Below are 14485 nucleotides of genomic sequence, written 5' to 3' on the forward strand. Positions count from 1 at the left end.
ACGTGATGTCGTGTATTGTCCGTCTCCAAAGATCTCTGTCTCTGGTCATTTCTTTTAACTCATGCATAGGTCTTTCGCATATTCCTGTAATTTGATCGATCCATCTTGTTGGGGATCTTCCTCGTGATCTTCGGCCTTCCACCTTTCCTTGTATAATGAGTCTTTCCATGTTTTCTGTGTTTGCTCTCATAACATGTCCAAAGTATTTTAATTGTTGGAGATGGACTTTACTGGAGAGTCATTGGCTAACTTTTAGCTCTCTTAAAATTGAATTATTTGTCCTATGGTCGGTCCAAGGAATTCGTAGCATTCGTCTCTAACAGAACATTTCAGTGGCGTCTATATTTCTTCTTTCCGAATTTCTCAGGGTCCAAGATTCACATCCGTATGTCAGTATTGGGAATATTAAGCAGTTGGTCAAGCTCATCTTTAACACTCTTTAAATTTGACAGTCCTTCCATATTGTGGTCATTTTTGTGTGGCGACTTTTGCCAGATCACATCTACGTTTTATTTCTTCCTGTAGTGACCCTGTGTTTGTGATTAATGATCCCAGATATAAGTATGAGCTCACAACTTCCGAACGATCAATTGTGGTTATGTGTGGATGATTGTTATGTAGTCTATCCACTATCATGATCTTTGTCTTTGATATCTTTAATTGCAGACCAAATATTTGACTTTCGTTTTCAACTAGTCGTATAAGATCAATCGGCTCTGCTTGACTATTTGCAAGAAGGGCTTGACTATGTGTCATCTGCGAAACGTAGGTTGTTTTATTTTATGACCATTTATGAGATGCTTTTTTCCCATCCTTCAAGTGCTCTTTTCATAATATGCTCCCCATATATATTGAATAATTGTGGAGATAGTATACATCCCTGTCCGACATCCCGTTCTGGATGAAATTCGTTTGAAAGTGTGTCAAGCACTTTAACTGATCCAGTAGTGTGTTCGTATAGTTCAGTTATAAGCTGTCGAACGCCTTACGATAATCTATAAAGCATAATATGTACAGTGGAATATTGAATTCCCTAGATTTTTCGATTATCTGTCTTATATTCAACAGGTGTTCTCGAGTACCTCTACCTTTGGTAAATCCAGTTTGCTCTTGTGGAATTTCTCTTTGAAGGAATGTTTTTAGTCTCTCATTGATTATAATATGTAGCATTATTTTACTGGCATGTGATATAAGAGAAATAATTCTAAAATTGTCGCATTTATGGAAGCTGCCGTTTTTATGAATTGTCGTTATTGTAGATTTTGTCCAGTCTTCAGGCCATTGTTTAGAATGCCATATTTGGTTACAGAGTAGATGAAGTAATTTTACGCCAGTTTCTTCTGTGGCTTTGAGCATTTCTGCTGTTATCATATCTAGAACTGGACCTGGAGCTTTATTATATTTGAGCTTACTGATCGTCAGTCTTACTTTATTTTCAAGTATATCAGGTTCTTCTTCCACCTTGTCAGGGATTTGGTTAACAGGTTTTTGGCGTTGATCATCTTTATATAGGTCTCTGCAATACGATCTCCATGTCTCTGCTATATCTTCTCTGTTTGTTTTCAGAGTTCCAGTGTTGCCTTCAATGGCCCAAGTTCTGGCTTTGAAGTCTCTTGTTAAGTAGCGTATTTTTCTAAATAGATCTCTCGGCTGATTATTGTGATCATGTCTCTCAATTTCTTTGCATATACTTTCAAAGTACTGTTTTTTTTATCTCCCATTGCATCTTCGTTTTATTTCTTTATTGAGGTTTCTTAAACTAGCTTTTTCCCTTTCACTATGCACACCACTTTGACAAAGATTTCTTCTATTCTCAATGATTTGAAAGGTTTCATCTGTTATCCAGTGTTTCCGTTTCACATGATCATCTTTGGATGATCAATTGGTGTTGTTACACAATTTTTAAAAGCCTCCCATATTTCTTGTGATGTTCCGTTACAAATAGAGGGCATTTTTTATATACTTCCTGGAGAAGGTCGTCATTCTTTCTTAGTTCTATCCTATTTGTCTCTTTTCGTTTTTTGGGCGCTTTAAGTTTAAGCTTTACTTTAGCTGCGAGGAGAGTATGATCGGATCCGCATATCACCCCTGGATATGATCTGACTGTTTGAATTGACGTTCTCCAGCGAATATTGGTAACTGGTTCGTCCACATAAGTAGGAATAACAATTTTTAATTTTCTTGTTTTTGTAAAGAATATTTTAATTCATTTTCTTTTCAATATTATGGGACACCCCGTATATACGAGTAGGCCAATACCTAATTCAGTGAGTATGTATTAATTTTTATCATTATTTTCAAGTAAAAACCTTAAAGTTTTTTGTATGTAATTACCTGCCTACTCGCCTCATTTTAAAAAGACAATTCGCCAACCAACTCTCTTGGTTAACAGTCACTTACAATCATTCCGAAAAGTGTATAGAAACTCAATATAGTCCTCGCGAGTGATTTATACTTTATACTACTCAGCAATAGCAGTACGAAAAATAGCAGGCCTGCTCCAGCTTGTGCAACGAGAAATGACAAGGTAGGAAATATTTTTATTACAATTTACTTTAAGGTCTGGTTTTTTTACTGTTATTTTTTTTATTCTATTTTTAAATTCACCCTATGCTAAACAGTCCACTAATAAAGCTCACTGAGTTAGTAATCTCCTCCAAGATGATTTATTGATCCGTTACGAGCCTGATAGATCCATTTTCTATATTTTTTTCTTGCATTTTTCATTTTTCTAAGAGGGTAATATAGTCGGGGAAAGTTTCTTTTAAACCTGAATTGTTTGATTTTATTGTCATACTTTGCTAATTTACAAAGATCAGAATTAAATTCAGGTTATTTAACCGCATTCCCTTTGACTTTATTTTTTTGTTATTCTTTAACATAAGGCGATAAAATATTCTTTACCAAATTAAAATCACGTATCAATTAGTAAATTGGTTTTTTGTTTGTGCCGATCGTTAGTGATACCTATACCTCAGTTAATGTTGTTTTTCAAGTAAAAAAGGAACACATTAATGTAAAAGTAATTATTATTAAATTGTCAACGTCGGCCAATAGACAAATTTTGTTATAATAATTATTATACAGGTTGACTCTATTATAGATGAAACTGTGTGTTTATTTTACACAGTAATTTTTATTTAAAGGGTTTATGTTTTATAATTATTTTTTGTCTATAAATATTCAAATAGCAGAGGACATAGTTTTCTATTTTATTAGCACAAAGTTCGGTTGTATTTTATTAATTTTCGTGTGGTGAACCTATTTTATTTCCTAACGCTAATTTCATATTTTTCTAAATTTATTAATTCTACATTTAAATTTACAAAATGGCAGATAAAATTAAAAAATATCAATCTTTAAGACAAGTTGAAGTGCAACAAATGACTGAAATTCATGCTGTTGCTTTAAAGGTAGCTGCTGACGATAAGAATTTTTACCCGGTTTTGGAAGTTATGTATGAAGGATTGGAAAAAATTCGTGACAATTTTTATGATCTTCATAATAAAATAATTATGTTAGTTTCTGAGCAAGATAATGAGGACGCGCTATTTAAAGTCGAAGATGATTGCCGTAGTAATTTTGACAAATTATATTATAAAATTAAATTAACATACGTGCAAGCCTTTAGAAAATCTTCAACATCAAGTCAGCAAACTACATCAACTTCACAGTCTCAAAATCCTTTACCTATAAATTATTTTAATTTACCGAAACCGGAATTGCCATCTTTCAGTGGAAAAATAACTGAATTTAGAAGTTTTATAGATCAGTTTGATGCTCGCGTTCATACTCTTACTTACTTACAGCCAATTGACAAATTTAATTTGTTACTATCGTGTTTAAAGGGTGCAGCGCGCGATGCTGTGGATCATATTGACATCACAGCAAACAATTATCCAATTGCCTATGATCTGCTTTGTGAAAGGTTTAATAATGTTAGGGTAATCGCTGCCAATTTATGGAATAACCTTGAAAGTTCACCACAACTGACTTCAGAAGATCCAAAAGAACTACGCAAGTTGTTAGATACATTTTCGAAAAATGTGGCATCTCTAAATAAGCTAGGACTACCCACAGTACATTGGGATTTTATACTTGTTCAAATGATTTTAAAACGATTAACTGTTTCTTTAGTAACACGTTTTGAGCTTTTTCATAATAATTCAACCATCCCAAGCTATAAAAAACTGATTGATTTTTTAAATCAAAGTTGTCTCGCTTTAGATAATATTGATTTTCACACTAAACCAAAATCTAACTTTTCTAAAAAACCTAATTCTTCCAAATCTACATCATTGCTTGCTCAAACAGAACCTGAACCAAAATGTTCTATCTGTAAAACTAATGATACCCATGCCATTTATAAATGCTCCGTTTTTTTGGCAAAATCTCCTGTAGATCGATTTCAATTAATAAAAAAGAACAAGATGTGTATTAACTGTCTTGGATCACATCGTTCTAGCCTATGCAAATCTACATGGACTTGTCACTCGTGCCATAAAAAACATCATACACTCCTTTGCTTCTCCTCTTCTAAGAAAGAAGAGAATGTTCAAGATTCGGCGGCATCCACTTTAAATTCAACGACTGGATCATCCGTTTCTGTGTGTTTTTCTTCCGCTGATAAAAGTACTTTGCTTTCCACTGCATGTATTGAGGTGCTTGATTGTCACGGTAACTACCAACCTGTTAGGTGTCTGTTAGATTCGGGAAGCATGACGTCCTTCATCTGTCAAAAGACCCTTAGGCGTTTAGGTTTACGTCCCATGAAAACTTCAGCTAACATCCAAGGATTAGGTTCTATGCAGTCGAACACTAATTTAGGTGGGGTTACCATTTCTTTTAAACCAGTACGTAAATCTTCTCCTATTTTGACAACCGATGCGTTAGTCTTGACAAAAATATGTGAGGATCAGCCTTTATGTAATTTAGAAGTTAATACTTGGCCCCATATTGCTAATTTAAAGTTAGCAGATGATAACTTCTTTCGTAGAGGATCCATAGACATTCTTTTAGGAGCTGATGTATTCTCTACCATTCTTTTGGATGGACGTATTTACGGCAATCAAGATGAACCTGATGCAATTAATACTATATTTGGCTATGTGCTTATGGGAAAAGTAAATATTTCAAAGGCACCTACTCTTACGTCTTTATTTTGCCAAGTTGAAGATACGGTTTCTTTGGATCAGCAAATAAAGAAATTCTGGGAATTAGAAGCAGTCCCTGAAGTTTTTTGCTTAGCTCCTGATGACGCTAAAGTGGAAAATATGTTTATGAATACTTATACGCGTGAACATTCAGGACGCTTTGTAGTAGATCTACCTTTTAAGGAAGAAAATCCTGTCTTTCCTAATATTAGATCACTTGCTCTTAGTAGGTTTTATTCATTAGAAAGAAGGCTTCAAAAATCTCCTGAACTTTATGACCAATACCGCACCTTTATGAAGGAATTTGTTGAGCTCGGTCACATGGAACCTGTCCCATTGAATAACTTCGATTCACCTTATGTTTACTATTTATCGCATCATTGTGTTTTAAGACCTGAAAGTCTAACAAGTAAATTAAGGGTCGTTTTTAATGGTTCCGGGCATCTTCCAAATCAACCCTCACTCAATGACAAATTATTCACTGGTCCTAAGCTTCAGACTGACATCTGTACAATTTTGATTAATTTTCGATTGCATGGTTATGTAATTACGGCCGATATTTCTAAAATGTATAGGCAAATTTTAATTAATCCTACTCAAACAGATTATCAAAGAGTACTTTGGCGTTCTAATAATTCTGAACCTGTTCGAGATCTTCGTATCAACAGAGTTGCTTATGGTCTCTCTTGTTCTCCTTATCTTGCTATTAGATGTCTACATCAGTTGGCTAATGATGACGGGGATTCGTTTCCTCTAGCAGCCGAGGCACTTAAAACTGGAACCTACGTTGATGATATCGTTTCTTCCTGTCCTAGTTTCGAAAATGCCTTAGCACTAAGAGACGAACTTATTGCCTTACTTGCCAAAGGAGGTTTTGAGTTGAAAAAATGGTCCAGTAATGTACCCGATTTATTGAAAGGATTAGCTGTATCAGATTTAGCAATAAAACCTCTTACATTTAATGATGATATTTCGTCCAAAACACTTAAAGTATTAGGGTTGGAATGGGACGCTTCTTCGGATACATTTGCTTTTAAAGTTCAAGTTTTAGACTCTTCTTGTACAAAACGTCATCTTTTGTCCAATTTAGCAAAAATATTTGATCCTCTTGGATTTTTATCTCCAATAACATTTCTAATTAAACACCTTATTCAAAGAATATGGACTCAAAAGATTGGTTGGGATGATGCTCCATCAAAAGAAATTATCCGTTTGTGGAAAAAATACATTGATGATGTAGCATATTTGAGTAAATTAAATTTACCTCGTCATTTATTAATTGACGATATTTTACGCTTAGAAGTTCACTGTTTTGGTGACGCTAGCGAGAAAGGTTACTGCGCTGTCTTGTACTTTCGATGCTTATCACCTTCAGGCCAACCTTTTGTTTCTTTTGTTATAGCTAAATCTAAGGTCGCACCCATTAATAAGGGACTTACTATTCCCAGATTAGAATTGTCTGCTGCGGTTTTAGTGGCTCGACTAGTCTCCTTTGTTTCTTCTGTTATTAAAGATAAAGTAGAAATCAAGGAAATATACTGTTATTCTGATTCTGCTGTTACATTACGTTGGTTACAATCTTCCCCTCATCAGTGGAAAACTTTTGTGAGCAATAGAGTAGCTTATGTGCAGGAACGAGTAACTTCTTCATGTTGGCACTATGTTCCTTCTGAAGAAAATCCTGCTGACATTGGTTCAAGGGGTTGCTTACCCTCTGAGTTAATTAACTGTTCCAAATGGTGGGCGGGGCCAACCTTCTTACAATCTGATCCGCTAACGTTCTTTGAACTTAATTCAAAGGAGTCTACTAATGTAAATTTGGAAGTGCGGACTGTCGCATTGATTGCTGAAATTCCCAATAATTTTTTAGATATTTTATTGGATCGTCATTCGTCTTTAAATAGGTGTGTTCGATGTTTGTGTTACATTATTCGTTTTTTCCATTATGTAACCAAAAACCGATATGGTAATCTGGAAATAGGTTGTTTAAGTTTATTGGAGCAACATAACTCCTTACTGGTTTTTGTTAAACGAACACAGCAGATCTTTTTTAATACTTTAATAAATTTTATCCAAGATAAACAGCTGCTTCCAAAAAATTTAAGAAAGCTTTCACCTTTTATCGATGCAAAGGGAATTCTACGTGTAGGTAGTCGCCTAGCTAATGCGCCCATTTCGTATGATCGCAAATTTCCGGCATTACTTCCTAACAGTTGTAAATTAACTGATATGATTATTGAATCTACTCATCTGCAATATCTACACGCCGGGCTTCAAACTGTTCAATACCTAATTTCTCAGCGTTTTTGGATTATATCTTCCAAACGAGCCATTCGTAGAGTACTGTCTAAATGTGTTAAATGTTTTAAGGTGAATCCTTTGTCCCCAGTTCCGTTAATGGGAAATCTACCGCTAGCTCGAATATCTCAACTAAAACCTTTCAGTAATGTTGGAGTTGATTTTGCGGGCCCTTTTCCTATAAGAGCTTCCAAACTTCGAAAGTCTCAAACTCTTAAAGCGTATTTGTCGCTTTTTATTTGTTTCTCAACAAAAGCTCTTCATTTAGAGCTCGTATCTGATTTATCCACTGACGCGTTTTTAGCTGCGTTTAAGCGATTTGTCAGTCGTAGAGGCCGATGTCAACATGTTTATAGTGACAATGGCACTAACTTTGTTGGAGCCAGAGCAGAACTTAACAGATTGGCATCACAAGCTGCTTCCCATGAATCTATTCAATGGCATCTCATTCCCCCTTCTTCTCCACACTTTGGAGGTTTATGGGAATCTAATATTAAGACGGTAAAGGGTCATTTAATTCGCACAATTGGAGAACAAGTACTAACTTTTGAAGAGTTATATACTATTTTTTCTCAAATTGAGGCCATCATGAATTCGAGGCCAATATGCCCGTTAAGTTCAGACCCAAACGATCTTAGTGCGTTAACTCCAGGACATTTTTTGACCATGGAGCCTTTGAGTGCTCCGGCCGAAGAAACGTTGCTCGATGTTCCGCACAATCGGTTGAATCGTTGGCAATTATTAAATAAGTTGCACCAACAGATTTGGGAACGGTGGTCTAAGGAGTACCTCCAAACTCTTCATCAAAGGGCTAAATGGAATTCTCCGTCTCCAAACGTCCAACTAGGTACCTTAGTGGTAATCCGTCAAAATAATATTCCCCCGCTACAATGGCCTTTGGGCCGTATAATTGAGGTTCATCCTGGATCTGATGGTATAGTTAGAGTGGCCACAGTGAAAACTAATAGTGGTATATATAAACGCTCTATAGTAAAATTATGTCCTTTGCCTTTTGAGCCGTAACAATACTGCGTATTGTGGTGGGCGGTTGTGGTTCGTCCACATAAGTAGGAATAACAATTTTTAATTTTCTTGTTTTTGTAAAGAATATTTTAATTCATTTTCTTTTCAATATTATGGGACACCCCGTATATACGAGTAGGCCAATACCTAATTCAGTGAGTATGTATTAATTTTTATCATTATTTTCAAGTAAAAACCTTAAAGTTTTTTGTATGTAATTACCTGCCTACTCGCCTCATTTTAAAAAGACAATTCGCCAACCAACTCTCTTGGTTAACAGTCACTTACAATCATTCCGAAAAGTGTATAGAAACTCCATATAGTCCTCGCGAGTGATTTATACTTTATACTACTCAGCAATAGCAGTACGAAAAATAGCAGGCCTGCTCCAGCTTGTGCAACGAGAAATGACAAGGTAGGAAATATTTTTATTACAATTTACTTTAAGGTCTGGTTTTTTTACTGTTATTTTTTTTATTCTATTTTTAAATTCACCCTATGCTAAACAGTCCACTAATAAAGCTCACTGAGTTAGTAATCTCCTCCAAGATGATTTAGTAACGATGTAATCTATTTGATTTCTAGACCTATCTCCACGACTTTTCCAAGTATAAAGTCGACGTACATGGTGTTTAAATCGAGTATTCATGATAGAATAATTGTTTGTGATAGCAAACTCGATTAAACGGTCTCCTCTTTCGTTTCTCTGGCCTATGCCGAACTTCCCCAGTACATTCTTTATGTCGTCATTCTGTGTAGTGTTGTCAACTGTTGCATTGAAATCTCCACATATTAAAGTAAGCTCTTTATTTGGTATGTTGGCGATAGGGCTTTTCATTTGTTTCGAGCTTCTGTCATATGTCGTATAATCCGTGTATATTAATATTATACACAGATTATACAACATATGACAGAAGCTCGAAACAAATGATAATCGATGAAAAGCTCTATTGTATAGTTTTTCGTAGAACTCCTCTATCTTTATGTCATCTGATGTGCTGATTGGCGCATAAACATGCGCCGTCCGTACTTGTCTAAATTCTCTCTGGTTTTTAGCCGTCCTGCCTGATGTTTGGGGAGTATTTTTGTTACCGGCTAGGTTTTTAATGCACACAGAACACTAATACTGTTATCATTTATACAGTGTGTCTGTGTAACTTGGAATTATATGGGGAACTTTTTATTATTAATTTTACGAAAAAAAGTTATTCTTCATAAAAAGTTGTGCATGGTATAAAACCTATTATTATGCAACTACATATCAGATATAAAATTTTATGAATATTATACGAGGTATGTAAACAAATATGAATTTTGCTCAAGAGTAAAGTACTTCTGTATTTCACAATATTGAAACTTGTTTTTATGAAAAGTTGTTTGGAATTGAAAACTATGTTTTAATATGCAAATAATAAAATGTATACAACTTTTGCATATTATTGTACATACATTTGAGAATACACTTTAATTTCATAACAAAATAAATTCATACTTGGGTAATACAATACAGGGAATTGTCAAATTTGCCTCAAATCGCATGCAATAATCAACGACATGCCTAATACACTAGATTACGTCATGACTGAAAGAATCCTCAGGCAAGTATTTATATTTTTTTATGCTGAAGGAACTTAAAAACGTATAGACATTAAAAAAATGTTAATCTAGTTCCTGGGAAGCCAACTTATCTCAAACGTTTTGATTGTTGTCAACTAAATACTAATATCTTGATTTTGTATTTTTAGGTGCGATTATTTAAGCTCAAAAATCCCTGGTCCCATTTGAGATGGCGAGGAAACTACTCCGAACTGGATACTAGACGTTGGACACCCGAGTTACAGAGGAGACTCAATTTTGATCCGAACAGCGCAGCTCAGTTCGACAACGGTGTATTTTGGATAGATTATGACAGTCTTTGCAATTTCTTCGATGTATTCTATATGAACTGGAACCCAGAACTGTTTAAGCATACAACCTGTATTCATCAGTAAGTATAATAATCTGTCCGTCGAATCTTTGTCACTATTTCGTCATTACTCACAAAATATCTTGTTATCATCTGTCTAGCTACATAAACAGATAAAGGCACGTATCCACTAGGTTGGCGCTCCGCGCTCCCTGCAACTGCTCCAATCGATACAGCATGCGCTCCTTTATATATAAACCGCCACCGATTGGAGCGCCGAGGCGGAGCTCGCACTGTTGCACTGTCCGGGAGCGCCAACGTATCCACTATGTGGAGCAGTTGCAGGAGGGCGGAGCGTTAACATAGTGGATACGTACCTTAAGCGGTTCTTGATCAACTGAGCGTAGTCCAAGTAATGAAGCTTAAAATAGGACAAAACCTCGCAATTTTTACAGAATAGATCGATTTACTTGAAAATTTTGAGAATAAGTAGTGGATAGTCCAAGGATCAAAATCTATATCATGCCAAAAGGCCTTTTTACCATGGGGGTGGTTGCCACCCCATCTCGGAGGTGGAAATTTTTATTATATTTTGATTGCAAGAGTTGGTAAAACATTCATTATAAGCAAAAAACGTTCTATTCGCGATGTGCAAGTACTTGGAAGGGAAACGAGAAACGACCGTGCGCGAGTCGCGGAGAAATATTGCAACTATCTTAAATAATTCATATTGTCAATTGAAATTGTCAAATTGACGTATATTTCATACCTTCTGTCATTGAAGCAGAAAAATTATATATTGCTCCACAATATTGTTATGATATGCAATTATTATATAAAGGTAAATTTAATTAATTGTATTTTGAGTGCAGTACTGCATTTTAATAACAAATTTTATTTACTACATACAATTGTTCACGTTTTCATAACATAACCTGAATCTTATTTGTTCTTCTTACTATTTTTTTGGACTATGGCCTTGACAATTATCCAGTAACCAGGACTAATATAATTGGCCAATATAATTAAAAGTGCGAATAAAAGTACAGAGCGTAGAAATAGGGGTCGCTTTGCCGAGCTTGCACGGTCCCAATACATTTTTTTGATAAAATTAATAATTTTCGATTTATTCGTTATCGAAATTGTTAGCTTTATATCGTAAAAATCAATGTTTTTAATGAGTTTTCTGCTAATAACTCAAAAAGTTTTCGTTTTATCAAAACAACTTTACTTAACAAAAATGTACCTTTTGAAAAAATAAACAAAACCGTTTTTTTTTTATTTTCTTTAAGACCAATAGTGATCGAGCTATACTTCATTATATGTTGGCTCTTCTTCTTCAAATGCTAAATATTGTAGTTAAAGTTAAATTAGTTAAATTGTAGTCAAAGGACGGGAAAACTATGTATTTTTCGAGGATAACTCGTTGAAACTAATTTAAAGTATTTAAAAATATCTATCTCTAGAAATAAAAAAAATCTCTAGCTAAAAAAATTAAGTGACTTATAATGAAAATAATGTCAGTCCCTATTTCCTTCAGCAAAAAAGTGATCGTAAACAACCCCCTAATCACCACCCTAATTAATATTTGTGTTTGACCTGATTTGGTTTTCTTGATTTGTGTATTGTTAATAGGTTCTAGAAGTTTGATCGGCTTAGAATGATTAGTTTAAAAAAAAAATGGAGTTAAAAGCGAATAACGAGTTTTTGTAGTTTGGTAAAAAATGCCCTTTTCTTCAGAATAGAAAGATTGGCATAAGAGATACGAAAAAATATTTTATCATAGAATAGGATAATATTTTATCGCCAACCGTCACTAAAGTCATTCATTATTGTACTTATTTGCCGCCATTTGCGGCAGTAAAGTAACACTTTATTGTACTGAAAGAAGAATTTTACTTTACCTGCCGCGATCAATCAAATTAACCGAGATTGAATGTAAATGGATGATGGCAGTAATCGAATGGCGAATATTTGAGTGGACTTACAATTTATTTACTTTAACTATTAAAAATATTGTAAGCAATTTGTGATATTATTAATTAAATTTATGCCAAAAAGTGAAATTCTGTAGTATTTTGTAATTATATTCATATAAAATAAATTAAAACTTTACCGATTTATTTAGTAATTACATATTCAATATTGATAACTATCGATTAAAAATCGAAAGCGATCATCTTGCAAGATATCTGTCATCACTGTCATGAAATTATTATGACGTCTAAAATTTAAAAAGTTCTTAAATTGTAAATTGCAAATAAGTATTAAAACCAATATCAAATTATGTTGGCAAATATTATTTTATATCAATAAAACATATCTTAACCGATTGTCAAATATACCAGCAACCTTCCCAGGGACATATCTGAGCTTCTTAGAGACAATACAAATATCAACAGTATCATACAGTTTTTAATGGAAATAGGAATAAAAGATTTTTAATTGTATCACAAATTTTTCAGGTATACTTTTTGTTAGTACATATGTATTTACTTAATATTACAATCTCTTTTTATTTTTAATATGTATTTTCAATTGTTGTCGTTTATAACCCCAGTGGTTCAGACGACATTAAATTTAAAAAATATATGTTGGCGATAAAATTTTGTATGCACCACGCCAGTAAAGACTCCTTATCGAACTCGTGTGTTACTCGCCTCGCTCGCTACGCTCGCTCTTCTCGTAATATCAGACTCGTTCGATAAAGAGTCACTTTACTGACTTGGTACATAAATAACTTTAAATATGAAATTGTAGCTTATTTAATTCCCAAGAACTTGGTTTGCAAAAAATTTTTTTACGGCAAAAATTGAGTGAGCTATTGACAATTAAAACTTGTAATATCATGCAAAAACCACCTTTACCAACCCTTTCAATGCCACCTCTTTTTGTGACTGAGAATTTTAAAAATATTTAATATTAACAGCCTTATAGATCTGGTAAAAACCTACAAAATTCTTTTTTAACAAACTTTCTAAGATAAAAATAGAAAAGTTACGGTTAAAAATCAATATATTTTTTTGAAAAAAAAAGGAGAAATCCAATTGGAAGCATAATAATGTAAGTTAGTGGTGTTTTTAGTCATTGGCCTTATTTATTCTTCTTTATTTATGTATTATTAATACATACTAGAAGTTTGACTGTCTTAGAATGATTAGTCTTAAAAAAACCGAAGTTTAAAGCGAATAACGAATGTTTGCAATTTGGTAAAAAATACCGTTTTCTTCAGAATAGAGAGATTAGCATCAGAGATACGGAAAATGTTTATAAATGAGATTGTAGGTAATTTAATTCCCAAGAACTTGGTGTGATAAAACTTGTTCTACGGCAAAAATTGAGTGAATCGTAAATGAGTATACCATCGAAAAACATTGATTTTTAGATATAAAACTAACACTTTCGATAGCGAATAAATCAAAAACTATTAATTTTATCAAAGAAAATGTATAGAAAATTTTTTGCTTAGAATGAATGTTTTTATTAACTTTTGCAGTCAAAATATAATAAAAAATTTCCACCCCCGAGATGGGGTGGTAACCACGCCCATGGTAAAAGCGCCTGTCGGCATCATATAGATTTTGATCCATGGACTATCCACTACTTATTTTCAAATTTTCAAGCAACTTGATCCATTCTGTAAAAATTGCGAGGTGAAAAGCTTTGGTTCCTGAACTAGCGCTCTGTGCTCTAATTTGATATGCGCACAGTATGTTTACGTCTATTCATATTCTGGTTCACCTCTGCGAATACTTAAAGAATATGTTGAGCACTTTTAGCTGTCACGTATGTAAACATTTACGATTTTGTAGATCTTGGAATGCTGGAACTGGTCCCGTTAAAGATCTTTACACCATCTCAGCAAATCCTCAATTTTCGTTGGACGTACAAGGAGACTCACCTGGAGCTGTATGGCTTCTCCTTTCCAGACACATTACAGATATTGAAGATTTTAGGGACAACAAGGAGTACATTACGCTTTTCGTTTATCAAGGAGGAAGAAAAATTTATTATCCCTGTAAGTTTTTTTGTTGTTTTTTATATTCTATATACTCCAGTATAGTGCTGTACTTGTTTAAAGAAAATGTTTTTTTCATTTCAAACA

At 34.0% G+C, this 14485-nt stretch overlaps 1 protein-coding gene across 2 annotated transcripts in view; it reads left to right on the forward strand.

The window, feature by feature from the left end:
• LOC114331133 (calpain-7) overlaps positions 1-14485 on the forward strand; it is a 105522-nt gene that overhangs the window by 69887 nt on the left and 21150 nt on the right. For both annotated transcript variants that reach the window (XM_028280615.2, XM_050652544.1), the window contains 2 exons: positions 10220-10461; positions 14193-14398. In XM_028280615.2, the coding sequence (XP_028136416.1) occupies positions 10220-10461; positions 14193-14398 (448 nt within the window). The remainder of the gene's footprint in view (positions 1-10219; positions 10462-14192; positions 14399-14485) is intronic.

This window comes from Diabrotica virgifera, chromosome 5 (assembly GCF_917563875.1).
Source record: "Diabrotica virgifera virgifera chromosome 5, PGI_DIABVI_V3a".
Lineage (NCBI taxonomy): Eukaryota > Metazoa > Arthropoda > Insecta > Coleoptera > Chrysomelidae > Diabrotica > Diabrotica virgifera.